At 60.5% G+C, this 23,207-nt stretch overlaps 1 protein-coding gene across 1 annotated transcript; it reads left to right on the plus strand.

Moving 5' to 3' along the window:
* Nucleotides 1-3,821: 3,821 nt before the first annotated feature.
* POFUT2 (protein O-fucosyltransferase 2) lies at nt 3,822-16,129 on the plus strand (the record flags this gene model as incomplete). The annotated part of the gene is made up of 9 exons (XM_080695712.1): nt 3,822-3,952; nt 5,170-5,420; nt 6,992-7,136; nt 7,955-8,065; nt 11,745-11,811; nt 12,893-13,018; nt 13,897-14,077; nt 14,216-14,339; nt 15,976-16,129. The coding sequence occupies 9 exons, from the start codon at nt 3,822-3,824 to the stop codon at nt 16,127-16,129; spliced, it is 1,290 nt and encodes a 429-aa protein (XP_080551838.1).
* Between the last annotated feature and the right edge of the window lie 7,078 nt (nt 16,130-23,207).

Below are 23,207 nucleotides of genomic sequence, written 5' to 3' on the forward strand. Positions count from 1 at the left end.
TCGGTGGTGTAGAGAACAGGTACTCTGAATGGACCGGGCCAGGGCGCGGCCCCCAGGGCTGGGTACGCTGGGCCACCTACTACAGAACTGCACGACTTTCTGCAGGGTGGACTCCTGTCTGTCAGGTGGACGAGGCCAGTGGCTCCAGGCGGTGGACACAAGGCTGCCATCGGGACCAGGCCCTGTGGCCGCTCTATCCTGAAGTGGGAGCAGTGCTCACTGTGAGGTAGAGTGCATCTCCCAGGTAGAGCTGGGGGAGGGACGAAGCCGTGGTGCTGTGCTGTGTGTGCCTGCGGTCCTGCTTCCATCTCTGCTTCTGAGCGCCTGGGCTCTCTTTGGTTGACTTCTATTGGGTCCAAGACCAGTTCACAGTGTCAGGCAACAGGAAATGCACATCCTGTAGCCCTTCACACTCAAATCTCAACAGAGCAAGCTCTGTTCTCTGCATCCAGTGGGCAGGCAAGCACCCAGAAAGCGGGGACCTTGGCCGCAGAGGGTCTGCCACACCAGTGGCTGTGGCGGGGAGCAGCTGTGGCACCTGGAATCCTGGCGGGCGGGTCTGCAGAGAAACCCGCCTCGAGGGCTCTGTGCGCATGTATGTGGTTGCACACAGGCCACGTGTCTCGTGTGGAGGAGAACATGCGATTCTTCAGCCAGGAGGTGCCTGCTCACAAGTGTGGGGCCTAGGTGGATGCACGCTGGCCTTGGGGACACCGTGGGAGCCCAGAGCTCCTCGAGGGGCCTCTCCAGGCCAGGCCTGGTCTTCCTGGCAGAGGGGGTGAGGAGGCTGCTCTGTCTGCTGCCCCCCCCCCCCGGGTGTCCTGTGCAGAGCAAGGCCCGGGCAGCTGGAGGCTCATGGCCGGGAGCCACTCTGGCGACCTGGGGTATCCTGGGGCGAGTTGGAGAGAGCTGAGCTGCCAGGCTTCCAGGGTGCTGACTGAGCACCAGGCCCACCACGGACGCACAGGGCACAGCAAGGGCCGCAGCCGCTTTTCCTGGAAGGGCGAGTCTTCGTGAGAGTGTTTCTGCATCTCTGGGTAGGTGCGGAGGAGACATGAATGGACCACTCAGTAGGCACAGCAGTAGCTTCACAGGCAACCAGAGGCCCCTCCCTTCTCATCTCTGTCCTGACTCCCTGACCGCTCTGACTGGCCAGCTGCAGGCTTTCTCTGAAGCCTGGTCCCAGCGGGAGCCTTGAACATTGCCAGGCACTGATAAAGGTGTTTAGACTGTGGCTCAAAGCGGCGAAACTGGCCCTGGTCCCGAGCCAACTTCCCACGCCCTCCCGTGCAGCTCACACCCGGCCTCCCTGAACAGCGCCCGGGGGAATGTCCCCGTCTCGTTCTGTGCCTCAAGGACACGCCGCAGCCCTGCCGTGAGATCCTCAAAGCTCGGCACCCACCACTCTGCTGCTTGGGACGTTTTGATGGAATCCCAGCCAGCACGCGTGGGGCTCCCTTGCAGGAATCCCACCAGGGTCACCTTGGGCATGACTCCAGCTGCAGGGTCAGCCAGGATGGAAAAGAAACATCAAAATCATCCCCAAAGGGGTGCACGCTCTCCACTCGGCTGGCAGCCCCACCTCCTCACCACACTGGGTGCTCCAGCTCCAGCAGCCTGCTGGGTGGGGCCGGACTGCTGTGATTACAGCATCCACCTCTCTAGTCCCCAAAGATCTTGGACATCCTCGGGTGGCCCGCTGACCACCTACATGTTGTCCTGTTTGCAGTGCATTGTTGGTCATCTTCTCATGGTGTTTCTGAATTCTGAATGGTCTTTCTTTGTGTGTGTGTGGGTCTGGGGATGGAACCCAGAGGCATTTGACCTCCGAGCCACACCCCCTGCCCTATTTTATTCTTTCTTTTGAAACAGGGTCTCACTGAGTTGCGAAGGGCCTCACTAGCTGAGGCTGTCTGCGAACCACGATCCTCCATCTCAGCCTCCCGAATGCTGGGATTACAAGCGTTCGCCACCACGCCCGGCTTCTGAAAGGTCTTTCTACCTTCTGGACAGAAGTCCAATGAGACATACTGCTCTGAGCACTTCTCCCAGTCCCTGTCTTCTCATCCTCAGAACAGAGACATTCCTTCTGGATGAAGTCCGACTTCCCTCCTCTCCTGTCCAGCTGTTTCTGTGTCCAGCTGCAGTGCTCCTTTTGCCCCAGAACCAGCACCACTTGGCACATGCGCTCCGCGCTCTCTGGCTCGTCTCTGTCCCATGGATCTATTTGTCCCCCGTTCACCAAATCACACGCTCAGCTCCGATTACACCGCACATTCTAACTTCTGCTCCATGGGGACAGACAGATATGGACTCCCGCTGCTAATTTTAAAGGGCTCTGTGCCTGTGTCCATGAAGCTGCTGGTCTATAGTTTTCTTGTGATGGCGTCCTATTGCTCCAGGAAGATTCTACCTCCTAAAGCAAGTTGAGAAGTCTGCCCTCCATCTTCTGAGGAAGACTTGGTATTATGTTCCCCTTAAGTAGAGCTCCTGAGGAGGGCAGCGCTTCGGGTTGGAGCTTTCATTATGGAAAGATGCTCACTACAAATCTGATTGCAAACTCAGGTAGGGGTGTGTGTGTGTGTGTGTGTGTGTGTGTGTGTTACTGGGGATGGAACCCAGGGGCATTCTACCTCTGAGCTACACCTCCAGTCCCACTTTATTATTATTTTATATTTTCAAAAAGGTCTTGCTAACTACTGGGCGTGGTGGCACACTCGTAATCCCCGCGCTTGGGAGGCTGAGACAGGAGGATCGCACAGGTTCACAGCCAGCCTCAGCTACTTAGCGAGGCCCTGTTTCCAAATAAAGTATAAAATAGGTCTGGGAATGTATCCCGGAGGTAGAATGCCCCAGGGTTCCACCCCCAGTACCACACACACACATACACACACACACACACACACGGTCTTGCTAAATTACCATGCTGACCTTGAACCTACAATCCTAGTCTGGCAATTTTCCTCTTTCAAGGAATTTGCCCAAGTAAACTGTCTTGGTAGCTGCCTGCACAAGAGCCAGAAATTCACCCCAAGCCTGGTGGGCCCTGGGAAGGCAAAGCAGAGCCAGCCTGCTCTGCCCCCTGGAGGAGCAGGCAAAAACACCCGCTTTAGAATTCCAATTGAAAGAGGCTTCAACAGGGAAGACACTGTAATCCCACTTCACAGGCGACTGGACACGCATTTCCAGGCCAGCAGGTGCGGCTGCGGCCCTGCAGGGTCAGCGGGAACACCTGACTGCTGTGGCCATCCATGAGGAGTGGGAAGGCCCCTGCAGCCATAGGTCAGGCGGGATGGCCGTCCCTCCTGGCAGATCCACCGGCCTGCAACCTCTAAGGATGACACGGTGAGCGGCAGCCACTGGCTCAGGAATGTGGCCCGGGTCCCGGGCTGCTCACAGCGTCCCCACACACAGAGACTCGCCCGCCCTGGGGCCCGGAAGCCTAGCATGCCCATCAGCTCCACTCTGTCCCCGGCGCCAGCTAGGGGACCCTGCACCACGCGCAGTCCCGCCCCAGCCCTGCCGCGCGACTCCGTCCCCACCCGCCGGCAGTGTTCTCCCGCAGGACCCCGCGGGCACGTCCCACCCACCGGGTGGAGGACACAGCAGGAGCGGCGTGACCGCGACCTGCCAGGACCCCCGAGCAGCGGCGCCCAAGGGGAACCGCAGGACCCCGCCCAGGACAGCGCAGGCGCATGCGCCGCCGCCGGGAGGGCCTCATTGCGTTACCTTGGCGACAGAGGACGCTTTCCACCGGGGCGGGACGGGCGCGCACTACCGGGGTGGGCCGCGGCTGCCGGAAATGCGTGGCCGCCGAGGCCATGGCGGCGCTGGCCGTCGTCTGCCTCCTTCTCGGGGCGGCTTCCTGGCCGCCGGTCTCGGCCTCGGGCGAGGAGTTCTGGCCCGGCCAGTCGGCGGCCGACATCCTGTCGGGGGCGGCGTCCCGCAGACGGTAAGCGTGCGCCCGAGGCGCCCGCGGCGGGGACCCGGGGTCAGGATCGGTGGGACCCAGGGAGGCGGAGGTTGGTGGGGCCAGAGTAGCGTGCGGGATCTATGGGACCAAGGGTCAGTGGACGATACCAGGGGTCTGGGGTCAGCAGGCGGGATCCAAGGGGAGGTGGGTGGGACTGGGGTCAATGGGTGGGGCCATTCGGAGGTCGGTAGGTGGCGTGGGCGGGGCCGGGGTCAGCGGCCCGGGGCTCTGGTGCGGCGCGCAACTTTGTGGGTCGGGGTCAGCTGGGGCAGCGCGGTCAGGCCGGCTGTGGGCCGGGCCCGTGGTCAGCACGAGGTTTGTCCCATCAGCTGGACGCGGTGGGGCACGCCTGTCCTGCCCCGAGGGGTCCGGGCCTGCGCTCTGGAGGTCCTCAGCCCGATCTGGCGCGGTGGGCGGACCTAGCGGCCGCCTGTCTGTCTGCACTCCCTGCCCCTGCGCCCACCACGGGACAGTGAAGACGGTGAAGGCGAAGGCAGGCTTCCTGCCTCCATTAGGAGGGCGGTGTGGCTCGGGCTGGAGGAGGAGTGGCCTTCCTCACTCCCCGAGCGTCTCCAGCAGGAGGGCAAAGCAGAACCCACCTGGGAGCTCCCGGAGTGTCTGTGGGGTCACAGAGGGCCTGGCCTGGAGTGGGCTGGCGTTCGCTAGGTGTCCAGGGGCCCGTGTGCCAGGCCATCTTCCTGCCAGGTCCAGGAAGCCCCTTGTTCACTTGCGAGTGCAGTGTTCTTCCAGAGGCCCCTGCCAGAGTGGCTCCTGCCAGGCTCCATCTGCTGCAAGGCTAAAAACACGGCCATTCTTTTGAAAACGCTTACTTTTCATTTAAACTGTCATCTTTGTTAACATGCAGTGCGTTTGCTGTTGTAACTTTTGAAGTTACAAGTGAAGCTGGTACCTGTAGCTCCCTTGGACCCAGCAACAGACCCATCTCAGGACCGCCCACAGGGCTCCTTGGGGCTTTGGACATGCACGGGTCTTCAGACCATTAGTTGAGCCTGGGAGTGGGTTGCTGAGGGTCACTTGGACTTCTCTGGTTGTACTGGGCTCTGCGGGTGACCGTTCCGTAGGAAGGAACAGGTGGGCAGCGCCTCCTGGTGCAGCGGGGTGTCCGCAGGGCTGCGCTGACCCGAGCAAGGCAGGTGTCGTGCCAGCCTCATGCAGCGGTGCCCCGCTCTGCTCAGGTACCTCCTCTATGACGTCAACCCCCCGGAAGGCTTCAACCTCCGCAGAGATGTGTATATCCGCGTCGCCTCCCTGCTGAAGACGCTGCTCAAGACCGAGGAGTGGGTGCTTGTCCTGCCCCCGTGGGGCCGCCTGTACCACTGGCAGAGTCCTGACATCCATCAGGTCCGGATTCCTTGGTCGGAGTTCTTTGACCTTCCGAGCCTCAATAAAAACATCCCAGTTATTGAGTATGAGCAGTTCATTGCAGGTGAGGCGGGCCCCGTCGCCAGCAGGCTCGGTTGGGCAGGCGGTCCTTCTGACGCAGGAGCAGCTGGCCCGGCCGTGCCACCTCGTCTGGCACCTTACCTCCAGCATGGCAGGCTTGCTCTGCGTGGGCTTTTTCCCTTCAGTTTCTCTAGGGGTGGGTCTCGGGTGCGTGGGCAGCCCTGGCAGCCTGGGCACCAGGCAGGTGAGTCGGAGCCGGGGCTTCCTGGGCTGACAGGCTGTCTTCACGCTGTGTGTGCGGGTCTTGCTGCCCGCTGGGGAGAAACGGCGAGGGCACTCTTGTTAGCTTCATGCTGCTCGCTCTGCCCATCTTATTTTTCTGAGAGGAATAAAGCTTTTCTAGAACAGAGACCTCTGGAGCCCACAGTGGCTTTGACTGGAAGATGTGGACTTAGTAAGGTCCACTCCTACTGCCTTAGGGAAGCCCTGGAGAGGATGGGCTGGATCCGGTGGGCTGGTATGTGTAGCACATTCAGTTCTTCCTTCCTGCACTTGCTGTCCCCACCAGGGCTGTACCCCAGCGCTGCGTCTCGCTGCCCTTAGGTTTCACACTGTGAAAGGTGTCTGTCGGTCAGTCGTGGGAATGCCGGGACAGGGACAGCAGGAATGTTTTCTGACGTTCTCATGCAGGCTGAAGACACAATCTGAACCTTGTAAAACATTCTTGGAATGCAACATTTCCTGACCCACTTTGAAATGTGCTCACAGCCCTGGAAGGCGAGAGAGGGGCTGTGCTGAGGCTGCTGGCCTCGCCCGGGAGGTGGTGCACTTGGTAGGAGCTGACCACAGCTCCCTGGGGCAGGGCCTCGCAGTAGCGAGCATGCAATGCCCAGCAGCGGCGGGCTGCTCTCTCCTGCGGCCCTCAGTCTCCACCCCTCTAGCTAAGCAAGGCTTGGGCAGGTGGGGCAGGCGGCCTGGGCCTGGCTTCCTAGGCAACACGGAGCGGACTCGGGTCAGCCTCCAGCTGGGGTGCATCGCTGAGCTGCTTCCTCCTGGAAAGGGGAAGGGACAGGGCTGCCGGGAAGCCACGAGGGATGAGGCACGCACCTGCCGTGTGTTGTCCACACCTCCATCAGTGAGGAGCCCTCCAGTGTAGCCCACAGGCCGGCCACTGTGTGGCTGCACACCCTGAACCTGAGCAAGGGTGGACAGACCAGGGTTTCCCTCGCTGTGGCTTCCTATAAGCCAGTTTGTTCATTCCATCTTTTAATAGATTTCACTTGAACATCAGACATGGCAGGCACCTACTAGGCGTGGCTGGGGGCTCAGATCCTCCAGGAGCCCCTTACAGGGGTAGTTAATAAGCGTATTGGGCAGGATGGGCATGGAGTGCAGCGGAGCGCTGCCCAGGCCTGGAGAGGGGTCCAGACGGGAGTCCAGGGAGACCTCGCGAGCCCCACCCCCACCAGGGGCCTGTGCGCCGCTGCCACCCTCTGCTCTGCAAGCCTCCTGCAGCCTCTTTGGGAATAAGGCTGCTTTAAGTAAGTGGGTAAAGGTCGCTTGCCAGTGCACCCACAATCGCCGCCGCACACCCTGTTCTCTTGGTCTTTTCAGAGTCCGGTGGGCCCTTCATCGACCAGGTGTATGTCCTGCAGGGCTACGCAGAAGGCTGGAAGGAGGGCACCTGGGAGGAGAAGGTGGACGAGCGGCCGTGCCTTGACCCGCTGCTGTACTCACAGGACAAGCATGAGTACTACAGGTAGGCCGCAGACCACCGCCACGCCCGAGGCCCAGCGCCTGCCGAGGCCCCCATGTCTGTCACGGAGGAGGGGACTTGGCCTGCTTCAGAACAGCTGTGCTGGGCTCTTCCCCTCCCACTACACTTTTTTTTTTTTTTTTTTTTTGCAGTATTGGGGACTGAACCCAGGGGCATTCTACCACTGAGCTACACCCCCAGTCTTTTTTAGTTTTTGTTTTTTTGGTTTCCGAGTGCCTGGCCCTGCAGGCATGTGACACTCCTCCCAACTTTGCCCCACAGTTTAAGTTTGTTTTGAGATCCTTGGAGGTTGAGCCCAGTGGCACTCTACCTCCAAGCTGCATCTCCAGCCTTTTTCCTGCCTTTTGAAAGGCACTTGGGTGTGATGGGGGAATGCAAGCCGCCACCTCAGGCCCTAGCATCCTAACCTGCCCCAGACCTCCCTGCGGGAGAGCGCCCTGGGCATGCTCCACGTGCGCGTGGCCTGCCAGAATACCCTGCTCTGAAGTCAACAAGGGGTGCTTGGGAGACTCACCCTGCGCTGAGGCTGCAGCCGGAGCTTCTGCCCGGCTCTTTCTCAGCTGCTCGTCATCCCTGGCAGTGTCCTGTCCAGAATCAAGAGGAAAGCTTTCATGGAAATTTACATTTTCTTTGTAATTTCCACAAGAATGTCGCTATTTATGGTCATGGTCTGAGTTTCCCCTGAACAAACCGGCTGAGTTTTATCAAGACAGTGCCTCACATGTATGTGAATATAGGGGTCATTTGTTTTCTGTAAAAGAAAATAAACCAGCAGGCGGCCTGTGGGTTTTGTTTTCCAGGGGATGGTTCTGGGGTTATGAAGAAACCAGGGGTCTGAATGTCTCCTGCCTGTCTGTCCAAGGATCAGCTTCAGTCATAGCACCCGTGCTTCTGAAAAATACTTCCGCGCGGTAAGTGCCCGGCACCTCCGCAGTGGGTCGTGCCGGCAAGGCCCCTGCCGAGGGGCCTCTCCTCTCCGGCACTCCAGCACACTGGACACTCACTTTGCACAGTGAGCTGGGCCGAGGGCGGCCGGGGAAGGCTGCATGTGCCCGTAGGGATAGACCCCAGGAAGTGACCCGGGCTTGGGTCAGCTGCACCAAGGCTCCCAGCACTGTGAGGATGTGGCTCAGCCTGTGTCCTGGTCAGGAGCCCCCAACCCGGGAGGGAGCCGAGTACAGAGCTCCCCTGAGGTGGCAGGATGAGCTGAGTGAGCTGGGTAAAGGGGGAGGTGGTGGCAGGGCAGTGAAAAGCTGACCCGAGTGCCTGGGGCGTGGGAAGGTGCAGGGCTCAGGCCCTGGCTGGAAAGCGGTGTCTGCCAGGTTTCCTGTTCTACTCAAAGCACCCAGGCAGCTTTTTAAGACTTGACCCAGACCCAGCTTCCATTTGCTTTCTTGCCTCATGGGTCCAATTGTAGAGTATGCCCCTGCCTTGGGACCTGTGGCCTCAGCGGGGCGAGGGAGGCGCCATCACCCACAGCACTGGAGGAGTCCATCAGGCGCTAGGGACCGGCCAAGCCTCTGTAAACCTCTGTGGAGGGCAGTGTCTGAGAGCCACGTTCACCCTTTCTGTTCCCTCCCGTTTCTCTCAGCAATACCCATGAGCATCTCCCGTGGGCCTGGGAATCCCGGGACCCGGCCCCTGCTCCAGGGAGAGGAGCCCTTGTTGCAGCTTCTCCCAGGCACCTCCAGGGCCGCCGGGCGCTGGCCGTGGTTCTGTGTGCCGAGCGCCTGTGCTCGGGCATCGGGCTGGGGCTTGGCGTGCTGGCTTGGGATCCTAGGCCCCCCCGGCCCCCCTGCAGGGGTGGCACCCTTGGGAACGCACATGGTGGCTCCAGCAAAGACTTCAATGTGGCACTGCTGAGCGAGGCAGGTTCCACCCGCAGAAGAGCGGGACCCAGGGTGGCAAGATGGGCTGAGCTTCTGGCTAGGGAGGTCCACTTTTACATTCTCAAGAGCTGCTCCCATTGGTGACAGCACCTGGGTCTCGCAAGCACTTAAGCCTGGGGTCTGCGGGATGCCCGCCTTGCCGTCAGTCTTCTCTGACTGGCACTTGGGGTTAGAATGGAGCTGAGCCCAGAGGGAGCTGGGCCTGTGGTTTGGGGCAGAGCCTCTGCCCAGGAGTGGTGGGTGAGGGATGCCATGAAGCGAATGAGCCACAAGTCGTCCATCCCCACTGCACCAGAAAACTGGGCTTGGGGTGTGGGGGAGACAACCGCGGAGGGGGCATAGTGTCCAGGAGGCCTCCGGGCCTTGGTGGGGGAGGGATTTTGAACAAGCTGAAAAGCCAAACCAATTCAATCACATTAAGTGACAAATTCCCACCATTAGAAAAAGTGAAGAAGCCAGGGGTGGTGGCGCATGCTTGTAATCCCAGTACTTGGGAGGCTAAGACAGGAGGATCTGGGTTCGCGGACAGCCTCAGCTACTTATTGAGGCCCTCTGCAATTTAGTGAGGCCCTGTTTCAAGATAAAGAATAAAGAAATAGGGCAGAGGGTGTAGCTTGGAGGTAAAATGCCCCTGGGTTTAATCGCCAGTACTGAAAAAAAAGAGAGAAAAGAAAGAGAAAAAAGAAAAGAAAAAGTGAAGGGACGGGCACCGAGAGGGAGAGGCAGCAGCACATTTGAGCAGGGAGGGGCTCCACCCATAGCTGACAGTCCTAAAAACCAACTGGGAAAAGAAGGGTGGGCAGTGTGCAGTGAAATGAGCACACACTGGAGGAAGAGCGCCTGCTGCAAGCACGAGGGCCGCCGCCTCGGGGGAGGGACGGGCTGCACTGCTCCCAGGGAGAATCTGCTGTCGCTGCGGGAGCTTGGCTGAACCTGCAGGCCGGAGCCCCAGCAGCCGCACCACAGCTGCGCCAGCTGCCCAGGGACGCTCCCGGCCTCCCCACCCTTGCCCAGCTAAGAACACCAACAGGGTGCGCCAGGGCTGCAACACCTCTAGGACTGCAAGAATAGGCATCGTGAGTTCCACTTGCATGAGGTTCAAAGGCAGGCGCGTGCAAGGGAGGCTGGGAGGTGGCACCGAGTCCCCAGGGCCTTCCAGACCGGCATGGGTACTGCATCCTGTGGGAGGAAGCCGTGTTTGAAGCAGTACCAGAGGCAGCCCCCGTCCTTCACTCCTGCCCCCTCCACATGCAACTCCTACCAGACATTCACGTGGGCATACCCATCCCTTTTAAACACAACTGGGGTACCACCTTGCTCTCCATCGTGGGTGTCGGGAAGAGCGTGCAGTAATCCCGTCTTGCCGCTATCTTTGCACCAATGGAAGGGAGTTTATGGACCCGGCCTAGGTTGGTGGCCTTTAGTTGGCCCCAGACTGGTACTGTTACAAAGAGGAAACATTTTTGTGGAGAAGTAGAAATGTAACTGTCCAGAACTGAATGGCCAGGAGCAAGGCGTGTCAGTGGGTTCGCTGCGCAGTCGCCAGGGCCGTGTAGCACTGGCCCCACGACCCCGGGGTGTGCTCTGCCTCTGTGGACCTGGTCTGTGTGAGGAGTGGGGTCACTGGTCTGTTGGCTTGTGCCTGATCACAGAATAAGACCACATTTTAGAACTCTTTGAAGTGATATTCTATAGAACACCAATTTAAATTCTTACCAATGCTTTGTCTCTACAGAAATGTAAACCTTTACACGTTTCAGGGTCTTTCTCCTTCCAATCTGGACTGGCCAGCAACCTCTGCACTTAGCATTCAGCCCTGTAGCTGGCCCGCGCTCACCTCTGAGCCGATGCCACCGACCTGTGGGTGGTCCGTACGTGGTGCTCTGGTCTCCCCATGGAGTGTGGTGGCCGCCTTCTTGGCTGTCCTGGCCTGCGGTGGGCCAGGGCTAGGTGGAGCTGCTCATGCTGGTGGCACTGGGGCCTGACCGTGCCCGGCCAGTCAGGTGGCAGCTGGGGGCTCTCTGGGGAGCAAGGCGCTAAGGCCAGCTTGAGATGCACAAACAGGAGAGGCAGGCCCTCGGCCAGCTGGAGGCGCTCACAGGACAGCTAGGCCTCTGTGGCCCGTCACGATGCGCTCGCCCATTTACCTTCTGCGCTTCTGGGAACTGAACCCAGGTGTTGTACCTGTGAGCTACATCAGGGTCTCCACACACCTGCCGTCCTCCTGTCTCAGCCTCCCAAGTACGTGGGATGTGTTGAAGTAGCAGACTCTCCACAGCTCTGTTGGCTACGTTATTCTTTTTTTTTTTTTTTTTTTTTTTGGTGGTACTGGGGTTCCTGGAAGCCCTTCTACCTCCGGGCTACACTCCCAGTCCTATTTTATATTTTTGAAACAGGGTCTCTTACGCCAGCGCGGCTGGCTGTGAACCCGCGCGATCCTCCTGTCTCCGCCTCCCACGCGCGGGGATTGCAAGCGTGCCCACCACGCCCGGCTACGTTATTCTTTTTCTGGGTTGCTTGTCTTCTTTTCCTTCCTGTACCTCAGCTACGCAGGCTCCACCTGCTCGGCCTGGAGGCCCCTGAGGCCCCTGGGGCCCCTGGCAGGCTTCCTCTCGGAGGGTTTGCCTTGCCCAGGGCTCTCCCACTTTGTGTTCTTAGAGATGACTCATCACTAAACTATTTTTCTATTGTTCGCCAACAGGTCTGTGATGTTAGACAGAGCTGAAAACCTCCTTCATGACCACTATGGAGGAAAGGAATACTGGGATGTGAGTATCTCCTAAGGAATACTTTACTTTCTTATTTTTTAATTTTTTTGTGGTACTGGGGATGGAACCCAGGGACCTTCTACCTACGGGCCACACTCCCAGACCTATTTTACATTTATTTGGAAACAGGGTCCCTTGAGCCAGCAAAGGTTGGCTTTGAACCTGTACTATCCTCCTGCCTCAGCCTCCCAAGTGCGGGGTTACAGGCGTGTCTACCACACCTGACATAAGGAATACTTTCTAAATTTGTTAACAGTTGTGTAAATTTGTACACATTGCATATGTATGCTTAGTTTTTGAAACTACACTGCTGACTGAAATCCTAAGGCTCCCAGAAGCCCTGTACTTGGGGCACTGGGCATGCAGGGGAGTGCTGGGTCCGGTTTTGCTGGGGGTGAGGGTCCTTCCATGGGTCCAAGTGTCCCAAGGATCTGGGCACGGCCAAGGAGCCCCAGCTCTGGTGTGCAGGCCTTGTGAAGTGCCCTGGGCCTCGGCGTGGTGGTGAGCCCCTGGCGCTGCCCTCTCTTGACCTCCTGGGCTCCATCGGGGCCAGAACCTAGTGCACTACTTGCCCAGCCCTCTTTAGCTTGGCAAGGCGGCAGATTTTCTCCGAGTCCCTACTGCTGAGCTTGAGTTGTACTTGGAGGGGAGAGTGTGGCTCTGGGGACTTTGGAGGATGTTGGTCAGCTTGAGCCAGGCGAGGCCAGAGCAGCCTCTGCTCACACTCTGACACTGGCCACGACACTGGAAGAGAAGCAGTGGTGCTCAGTGTGATTCGCGTTATCAGAGCTCACGGGCAGTAGCTGGGGGAGCCCAGTGGCAGAGCACCAGTCATGCTGGCCACGGCGGAGCTGTCCAGGACCAGCTGGCCCGGGCAGCCCTGCTGCGGTGGCCACGTGCAGGAGCTCTCCAAGTGTCCTGGCTGACAGCTGCTGCCTTGGCCGTGGCAGTGTGCAGAGGGGTGGGCAGGAGAGACCAAGGAGGAGCTGGGCAGGCTGAGGGCGCAGCTCTGCCATGGGGTGGCCGGGGTAGGTGGGCGAGACCGGAGCCCACTGTGCTCAGCTCAGGCCTGCTCCCACAGACCCGTCGGAGCATGGTGTTCGCCAAACACCTGCGGGTGGTGGGAGACGAGTTCAGAAGCAAGTACCTCAACTCCACGAACGAGGCAGACAGGATCCCCTCTGAGGAGGACTGGACACAGATGAAGGTACTCCTCACCCCTCGCCTGAGGGGAGAATGAGCATCTCCCAACAGGTGAATTACGGTAGCAACCCGACTGCCAGGGGAGCCAGGCCGCAGCGCTCTCCCCACTTGTGCAAACTTGGGGAAACTGCTGGGTGAAATGTGTTCTTTAGTGAAACGGGGACACGGTTGCAGCTCCAGCAGCCTAGGAGGCTGTTCTTAGCATAAAATACAGTCTAGAAAAATGGGCAAAGAGGAAGTAGGAAGGCGAAGAGAACCATGGTGTTTCCTTCCGACACGGCAGTAAGGAAGGCAAACGGCTGGAGCCGCCCGCCGGGCATGCTCCGTGGCGCTGCCGTGGCGCCCGCCGGGCACTGAGGCCCTGGCTTTCACCTGTGCCACTGCAAACAGTAGTAACAGAGTAAACACCATTTTGTCCTGGCTTCGTCCTTCCCAAGTTATACGTACCTGTGGGGTTTCCTGTAGCGTGACGTCAGTGACAGGCTGCTCTTCCGCTGGCACGCCTGTGGCAAACGTTCAGCTGCTCTTGTTTTAATAGTAAACCATGTCGTAAACAGGAGTCCTGCTGTGCCACTCTGGGCATCGGGACCATTTCCAAGCGGGTGTTTAAGCAATAACTACATCAGTCTTTAAAACCGGGAAGAAAATCTTAGAATAGTGCTCCGCTCTAGCTCTCCCGGTTTCATTTGCTACTGTTTTCACCCGGATGGAGGGTGTGCTAGCCACAGTCTTCAGGAGACACGGGGCCGAGGCTCGGGAGGGGCGCCCCGGAGGGTGCATGTGGATGCGATCAGCATCCCCTGCGCCCGAGCCCCCGGGGCCCAGGCAAGCTCCCGCTGGCCCCAAGCAGCCCCTCAGCTCTCACCTGACTGCCCTCGCCAGGTGCAGCTGGGCTCTTCGCTCGGGGGCCCCTACCTCGCAGCCCACCTGAGAAGGAAGGACTTCGTCTGGGGGCACAGGGAGGACGTGCCCAGCCTGGAGGGGGCGGCGAGGAAGATCCGCGGCCTCATGAGGACTCACCGGCTGGACAAGGTGTTCGTGGCCACAGACGCCGTCAGGAAGGGTAGGCGCCCGAGCGGTGGCTCGCTTCGCTCCTCCTGGCTCCCGGCTCAACTGGGCAGACCTGGGCCTGCAGAGTCCTCAGCTGTAGCCAGGCACGCGCCTCTTTCCTCTAAGTAGCAGCCTCTCCCTTACCTTGCAGAACACGAGGAGCTGAAAAGGCTGCTCCCCGAAATGGTGAGGTTCGAGCCCACCTGGGAGGAGCTGGAGCTGTACAAGGATGGAGGCGTGGCCATCATCGACCAGTGGATCTGCTCCCACGCCAGGTGCCGCCCCCGCCTCACCGGCTCTGGGCTGAGTGGCCGGCCATCCCGCCCACCATGCTCTCCCTGTCCTGTCTTCTTGCTTCTTGGTCTGGTTTAATGTTCGGCTTCCTTTCCTCGGCTGGTGCCAATTGTTTGCCCTGGGCCTTCAGTCCTCTGGCACGGAGCCCACTGTCCCTGCTTCAGCCCAGCACCTCCTCGTCTCCCCTCCCTGCCCACTTCACCAGGGCATTCCTGCTGCTCGGTCTGGCCCGCGCCCTTCACTGCATCGCCGAGGGCGGCTCACAGGACACCTGCGCCCTGGCAGCGGTGGCCGTGCCTCAGGTCCTTGGGATGGTTGAGGGAGGCAGGCTGGCTCACTGAAGAATGCACACATTCCCCAGTGCGTGTCCATGTCAGCCACCGGACAGCAAGGTTGGGATGGAGTCAGGACATCCTGAGAAAAGTGAACCGCCAAAATAGAAAGGCCGGGAATGGAGGTGCACTCATCCCAGCGCATGGGAGGCTAAGGCGGAAGGATTGTGGCTTTGAGGCCAGCCTCAATAACTTAGTGAGACCCTACTTCAAAACAAAACTAAAAAGGGCTAGGAGTATAGCTCAGAGGTAGGATGTTCCTGGGTTCAATCCCCAGTAACGCGCACACACACAGTGAGAAAGCGTGATTTCAGTCTGTTTCCAGTCACTCTGGGTGCTGTGCACGGCTAGTAACAACCAGTCCGAGTGCTGGCCTGTCCAAGGGTGTCCTCCAGCCACCCTCCGAGTGTGTGGCTTGGCCTGTCCTGGGTGGAGGCTCCAGGGGTCCTTCGCCTGCCAGGCAGGTGGGAGGGGCTGCATCCTCAGCCAGGTCAGGACCAACCGTGGGTCTGAGTTGCAGCTGCACCGCTGCTCCCAGGGGTGTCCCGCAGGGGTCTGACGAGACATCTGTGCCTGCACATGCCTGGCCTCTGTTCTTGAAGCTCCGTGGTGTGACTGTGTCTAGGAACCCTTCTCAGGCTCCCCGCAGGCCCAGGCCTGGCTGACTGCAGCTGCCCCTGCCTGCTGGCAGCAAGGCCCGCCCTAGCACCTCCCTCCATGGCGGTGGGGAGGGTCTCAGGAGCCCTGGCCCAGCCGGATACAGTTCTGTGCAGGAGCAGTCGCTCCGGAAACGTCCCGGGCCTGCTGTCATTAAGTGCCATCAAGAGTGGGACCAGCGCAGGAGGGAGGAGAGGTGGCTGCCCTGGGCTCCCCACCAGCCACGCGCAGGTGTGCAGAGGGGCCCTGGGCTTTCACGTTTCTGCAGCTTCAGTGAGGAGCCCTGTGTCGGGAGAGACAGAGGCCAGCGTGGGACAGATCCAAGCACTGACCGGTCACAGCGTGGCCAGGCGGCGCTGGGCCCTCAGTAGTCCTCTGGTGTCCCTCTGCAGGAGGCCCCGCGAGGCCTGTGGGGTGGAGAGCCGAGGACAGCAGAGCCGGGCTGAGCCTGGCCAGCGTGGGGCGTGGGGCGTGCCCTGTGCCGCTCTGGAGCCTCTTGTCCCTCTGCAGGAGGCCCCGCGAGGCCTGTGGGGTGGAGAGCCGAGGACAGCAGAGCCGGGCTGAGCCTGGCCAGCGTGGGGCGTGGGGCGTGCCCTGTGCCGCTCTGGAGCCTCTCGTCCCCCTGCAGGTTCTTCATCGGCACCTCGGTCTCCACGTTCTCCTTCCGGATTCATGAGGAGAGAGAAATTCTGGGCTTGGACCCCAAGACAACGTACAACCGGTTTTGTGGAGACCAAGAGAAAGCATGCGAGCAGCCCACCCACTGGAAGGTCGCGTACTGAGGCCACCAGGACCGTCCCTTGCAGGTCCACCCAGGGGCGGCTGCTCTGGCCCCACGTCTAAAGCTGCCCCCTCCAGGGTGTCCGCGGAGTGGCCGTGGGGCGAGGCTGCGCACCTTCGGGGCTGCCACCATGTTCCTGCTGGGACACATATCATCTTGGCACAGAGGCCGGCGATGGACTGAGAACAGGGTGTGCCAGATCCAGGCCCAGGGCGTCACGGCCGCCTCTGACCCTGCAGTGGAGGACGGTGCTGGCAGGCGGCTGGCCCTGGGTAGGTGCAGAGCAGGTGGCTCCGTCCCACATCCCCTGGCTTGTCCTCCTGCACAATTCCAGGGGCAACCAGAGAAGCCAGAGTCCTGCCCCACCCTCCGCCCGGGTAGGGGGCGAGCCTGCCTCCCCCAGAGTGCGCTGAGGCCCTCGGGCCTGTGATGTGGGCTGCTCAGCCTCCCCACCATGCTGCTGAGAAGCGCTCTGCACCATCATCAGTGTTCAGGAAGACGCCTATGGATGTCTTGGTCCATCTGGAGACTCCCCCTCGCCCCCTGGTGGACATGGGCCTTCTGGTCCACTGCCTACTGTAAGCAGCGGTGAGAAGTGACAGCCACACCAACGTCAAAAGACCTCAGCTCAGAGAAGCTGCTTTGTGGGGCAGCTCTCCTTACCTTTTTAGATGACTCCTGTCCCGGTCATCCCCGTGGCCACCACTAGGCACCTGCAGAGGGCCTGGACCTCCGTGGGTAAAGGGCGCCTCCATGCCCTAGGCCTGCGGGCTGTGGGACTCCCACTGGGTGTTCTGATCCGAGCTGCCACCTCCTTCCTCGGCTAGTGACCGCAGTGGCACACCCCTCGCCTCTGCAGACCCAGCCAGAGTAGCGCACCTCCCGCCCCTTCCCGTGCCTGGTCCAAGCATCGAGTGGACCCTGACGTGAGATGGGCCCGAGGAGGCACTCGGAGCCAGCAGGGTGGAGCGGAGACATATTTATTCTTCTCCATTTGTATGTGCAGATGTTAATAAAGGAAGTTTTCTAGAAGGCTGTAGTCCTAGAAATGGCGCCTTATTCATAGCTTGCCTTCTCTTAGGCCCAGAGCTCTACCAAATACTTGAATGACAGCTATGTCCTCCCTTTAAGGAAAATAAACTGCTTTGTGGCACTTGGTAGCGTGAAGCGGGTTCTTCCCTGCCACACGGCTGGATGTGGGAGAGAATTGCGAGTTTCCTGGGCCGACAGACGGCGGTGGGGACGGCGGGCGACAGGCTTGAGCCCTCCTCGCTCGGGATGCCACCTTCTGCTGCTGGAGCCCTGCAGCCCTTGGGGCTCACGGCTGCTCTGGGGCCAGCCTGCCTTGCCAAGTCCGCGTGGCCACCCCCCACTGCACTGTCTGCCAGGACTGCTGTTCTGGAGATAGAATTCCAGGTTGTAGGAAATGTGAAAACGTCCCATCGTTGAAGTACCGAGGAGACGGCAATGTGGCTAAGATCCACCTTCTTTCAGGAAGGGAGCAGCTGAGGAGATGTGGTGTTAGGTGGTGGTAAATGCTCGCGCTGAAGCCCAGTGCGGATGTGCGTGTGTGGGAGATGGAGCCACACGGGCACCAGCCTACCACGGCAGCCATCCTGGGATGCTGCGGAGGTGGCTGGGCCTAGAGGCCCAGGTCTGACACAGGTCCATCCCTCCTCTGGACTGGGTGGAGCTCGGCCAGGCGTCTTCAGTGAAACTGAGAGGCCTGAGAGGCCCCTGACCCTCTGACCTGGGAGCTGTTTCTATCTGGCTCAGGACCAGGTTTCTTCTGATGGGCCCCAGGGAAACAAGCCCCTGCCTTCACCCCAAGGAGTCTGGGCCTTAGTTTTGAGGTACGGTGGCCAACTGACCCCAGGACAGGGACACAGCCTCATGGCCCCAACTCTTAAGTCATGGGTGCCTCACCTCACGTCAGCCCACCCCTGCATGCCCTGTGGTCCTGAAAGGCCCCCTCAGTCTCGTCCTGGGGGAACGCCTGCTCCTCTAATAAAATGCCCCGTGTTCACACTCTGGGAATGAGGCACCCCAGGTGACAGCAAGTGACAAGAGCACTGGGTGGATCACCTTGTTCAACCGCGCCTCACCCTGCCCCAGAGCGTCCAAGCCCAGCAGAAAGGCGGAGGGAAGGCACATCTGCCTTTGGCCAGGTCTGGCCATTCCCAAGACTTTGACCCTAGGAGCTTTTCTAAGCTGCCCAAGCCTCTGTTGTCTTGGGATCTCAGACTCTGGAGGGCGCTGGAGCCACCACTCAGAAAGCTTGGGCTCCCACGTCCCCCCGGTTCCAAGCATTCAACACACCTGCTTACCACTAGAAAACGCGAGAACCCGCAGAACCAAGTCCCTGTGGAGGGAGGACCGTGCCATGTTAGAGCATCTGAAGAGCTGGGCTCCCTTTATGAGAGCTGCAAACACCGGGCTGGGCGTGGCTCAGTGTAGAGCACTTCCCTGGCACGCAAGGCCCTGGCCTGTGCCTCCAGCAAGACAGACAAACGAGCAGAGAACCACCCTCACCTCTCATGCCACTCATGAGGAGCCCACAGGCGCTGGGACGCCCCGCCCATGCACACCACGCCACCGCCGGGCACCCACCCACGTCTGCAGACAGCAAACCCAGCCCGGCTCTGGCTGTCCTGGATGCGCGTGAACATGCTGGGGCTTCCTCTGCTCCCTTACAGCTGGGGAAACCGAGGCCCTGAGTCATAAAACTAGCTGTTCCGGGTCAGATGGCTGGCTCGTGTGCTGGATGAACAGCCACGCCGGTTTTGAGTGCAGAGCCCAAGCCCTGAGGTTGGCCATGTGCAGGGGCACAATGTCTTACGGGCCTCCACCGCGACCGACTCACAGCTAGAAGGCTCATGCGGCCAGACAGGGCAGGTGGAGGCACACAAGCCTTGCTACCTGTAACAAGGGCCCGCGTTTCCCCAGGAAGCACATTAGAAAGTGCTTAGGAGGCATAGGAGCCAGTGATGGAGAAACCGGACTGCCGGAGCCGGCCGGCAAGAGCACGGGTTCTGAAGTGAGGCGTGAGGATGGAGAATTTTAAATTTTAACGTGGGGGGAGAGCCGGGCGTGGTGGCGCACGCTTGTAATCCCCATGCTTGGGAGGCTGAGACAGGAGGATCGCACAGGTTCAAAGCCAGCCTCAGCTACTTAGTGAGGCTCTCAGCAACCTAGTGAGACCCTGTTTCCAAATAAAATATAAAAAAAAGGTCTGGGAGTATAGCCCGGAGGTAGAAAGCCTCTGGGTTCCACCCCCCGTACCACCAAACCTAACGTGGGGGAGCCGCCAGCCTACTATCTCTACTGGTAGACCCCTGTTCGTGGGTCAATATTTCCTACAGGTCGACGACTATGCCTGGGTCAGTATTCTCTATTGCACCAACACTCCTGGCCAACGCAGCTTCAGGGTCAATCTCATCTTTATTGTGCTGACGCCGACCCCGGGTTTGTTTTTCCAGAGGTATTTATACACAGCTACAGGTCAATCAACATTCTCGTGCTACCACCAGAATACAATACAGACCAATACAAAACACACACATTACAGATAGGCCTATCAGTACCCTCGTGTCATCACCACCTGATCCTCTCTCAGACCTCTTTGAACTTTCCATAACCCCAAACCTTGTTGACTCTGGGCGAAGGACAGTCAGCTGAGGCAGAGACAACCTCAATGGCTCCCCACACTGGACTGACTGGGATCTAGTAGCTAGGACACGGCTTCCTTCCCATTTTTATTTCTGTTAACAGGATTGTAACGTGAAGGTGCCATAAAGAGCAGGGGGAGCCACCCACAGGTGGCACGGAAGCAGCAGCCTGGAGCCAAGTGCTTCCCCCAGGCCCTGAACACGGGAACCTCGCTGCGCCCTCCCCTTGGTGGGGCTCCTGGTCAGTGCACGGCCTGTGTAACCTCACAGGTGATCTCACAGGAACCTGTGTGGTGGTGTTCAGGGGGCCAGACACCAGCAGCCGCGGCTCGGGGCCAGGGTGACGGCCAGAAGCCATAGGGGCCCGTGGGGGCGCGAGGCTGCGGGTGATGCACGTGCTCACACTGCCCCTGCGTGAAAGCAGTAACCCAAGGCTGGGTTTATGTGTAGTGATATGACTGCAGGGCTTTGGCTGGCAGAGCAGTGAGCAGCTCCCCTGGCATGTCTGAGTTTGGGTTTTGGAGGTGAGCCGGAGGGCCAAGAACCTCTGGGCTAGGAGGCGCTGGCCTTAGGCCTGCACAGGCTATCTGGGCTACCAGGAGCCTCTTTCAGAGGGGCCAAGGGCGGCGAGCACAGCGGACACGTTGGGACACCTGGAAGGACGATGAGGGGTGCGAACTGATCTCAGAGCCCTCCCTCCCCAGGACAGTCCAGCTGGACACGGCGCTGGGGCTGAGGCAGCCAGGGGAGGGGCAGGGGAGGCCAGGCCTCCCTTCCCCACCTCACTCCTAGTGGGCCTTATGCGGCCTGGGGCCCTGGGGCCCTGGGACCCCTGAGTGGGGAGAAGGGCAGGACAAGACCAGAGAGGAGCGGTGAGGGACACCTGGCCCAGCACGCCTCCGTGCCTTCTGGGGTGGATGGCCTCCATCTCTGTGAGAGCCTGTGCCTACCGCCCCAGTCTCCTAGGCCACGGTGGAGCATGTCTAGAGAAATCTACAGCCTCACAGCACTTACCTGGCCACCACCTGGCCCCTCGTGGCGTGAGGCGGAGGTGCAGGGCCTTGGCTCCTCAGCTCAGCCTTGTCCTCTCCTGTGTCACTCCTGCCGGCCGCTTCCTTCCACGGGCAGGACGCCCAGATTACCACTGGGATGTGCTTGCCTGCCACAAACCAAAGGGGACAGTTTACAAGTGCAGGGCTCTCAAGCTCCGTTGGTGTGGGGGTGAGCAGTGTCTGCTAAGCAGGCTGGGCCATGGCATGGGGAGAGGGTCTAGATATGGCAGTCCAGGCTGGCTCCCTGCCCAAGCTGCGTCCTGAACGCTGGTACCAGGGACATCTCTGCAGCTCCCTGCACAGGGCTCCCATTGCGGGCAGGACCCACACCATGCTCGTGGTCCCTGTGAATGGGCAGCCCTTCATGGCCAGGTGCCCTTCCCTCGGTGCCATGCACTGGCAGCCCTCCCCAGGCATGGCTGGGCCCAGGACTCACTTCCCAGGACACGCATGAGGCTTGAAAAGTGGCTTCCAAACAAGGTCACCAGACACTGCCCTCCACACCCTCCTGTCTCTGTCCCTCCCTCTTGCTGGGCCCAGCGCGCTCCCAGCTGCACCAGAGAAGCCTGTGTGGCGGGGCGGGGCCGTGTCTGGGGCAGTGAGCGCAGGGGCCCAGCCTGCACCGAGGATGCAGATCCGCCGCCGCCGTGGAGCGCGTGGAGCGGTGCTTCCACTCGGACCTGGCCACTGGGTCCATGGGTGAGGGGTGTGAGTTTCACTCCAGGCTGGGCTATAGCACACAGGACCTGCAGAGCGGCCCGCCCTGGGCAGACCCAGGAGCTTCAGGGACAGACAGGCCAGGTTCCTTCAGGGATCCAGACACGGCGGGGGGAATGCAGCAGCCAGCTCAGACCTTTCCCACTCTCGGAGCCTGGGACGGAGCTCTGTCCTTCCCAGGTGCTTGGTAAACGTGTACATGCCAGAGGTCCTCATGGCTCTGGGTCCTGAGGCCTCAGCTCCAAGCCGTCACTGCCTGACAGTCACAGGCCAGTGGTGCAGCTGTGCCCTGTGCCCTCCAGGAGGCTGGGTGTCAACAGGGACAAGGGCAGCCATGTGCACAGCACCCCACGTTGCAGCTGGAAGGCGGGGGTCCCCACCCTGGGAGCAGGGTGAAGCCAAGGCCAGCCGGCCTGGAGAATTGAGCTCCACTTGCAAACTCCAAGCTGGAGTGGAGGCCTGGACAGACCAAAGGCACACAGGCCATGCCATCCTCCACGTCACCCAGGTGACCCTGGGGCCGGCCAGCAGTGCAACCACCAAGGGTCCTCTCCAGTGCTCACCCAGAAGCTCCCCGCCAGCCTGGGTGTGTACAGCTGCCTCAGGCTCCCGCAGAGCCTCCTCCAGTCAGCCTTCCTCGGCCTTCCTACCCCAGCCTCTCTGAAGAGCCCCGCCCAGCCTTCCTCGGCCTCCCTACCCCAGCCTCTCTGAAGAGCTCCGCCCAGCCTTCCTCGGCCTCCCTACCCCAGCCTCTCTGAAGAGCCCCGCCCAGCCTTCCTTGGCCTCCCTACCCCAGCCTCTCTGAAGAGCTCCGCCCAGCCTTCCTTGACCTCCCTACCCCAGCCTCCCCACAGAGTCTCCGCCAGCCAGCCTTCCTCGGCCTCCCCACCCCAGCCTCCCCACAGAGTCTCCGCCAGCCAGCCTTCCTCGGCCTCCCCACCCCAGCCTCCCCACAGAGCCTCCGCCAGCCCAGCCTTCCTCGGCCTCCACCAAGCACTGCTGCTGCTGCTGCTGCTGCTTTCCGAGCCACTGGGCTTGGGTGATCTGTTTCAAGGCGGCAGCTAACTGGGCCACCAGGCTGTAAACAGCGAGGCGAGCTGCCGGGGTCAGCTGGGATCTGGGCTTCACCGCCTCTAGGACCTTTCGTTCCACCTTATACAGAAGAGGTTTATCTGGCTCACAGCACCCAAGGCCAGCAGCCCGCCTGGTGCAGCGCAGGCTCTGGCGAGGCCCCTCAGGGTCACCTCCCAGGGCACGGTCGCAGCAGGAGCAGGCGAGGCGACCACCACAGACAGACAAGAGGCCAGAGAGCCAGGAACAGCCAGGCTCTGGCTCATAAAACCCTGGCAGAGAACGGAGCAGGGTCCCAGGAGCCGCCGGACCCGCCAAGGCAGCATGGAGACTTCGGGTCGCCACGAGGCCGTGCCAAGCCTCCGCGTCCTCCCATGGGCCTTCCTGGACAGTGTTCCCAACGCGGGCCTTGGGGCAAAGCACAGCCAACCACAGAGGGGGACGCCCTAGCCGCACTTCCACAGCCTCCGAGGCCCTGGCCGGCAGAATTGAGTGCCCTGGTGGCTGTGGAGGGTCTCGGGCCCGCCACCCCACCCCATCCTACCCCAGTGCCACCCAGGGTCCCAGCTGT

This window comes from Muscardinus avellanarius, assembly GCF_963383645.1.
Source record: "Muscardinus avellanarius genome assembly, chromosome: 5".
NCBI lineage: Eukaryota > Metazoa > Chordata > Mammalia > Rodentia > Gliridae > Muscardinus > Muscardinus avellanarius.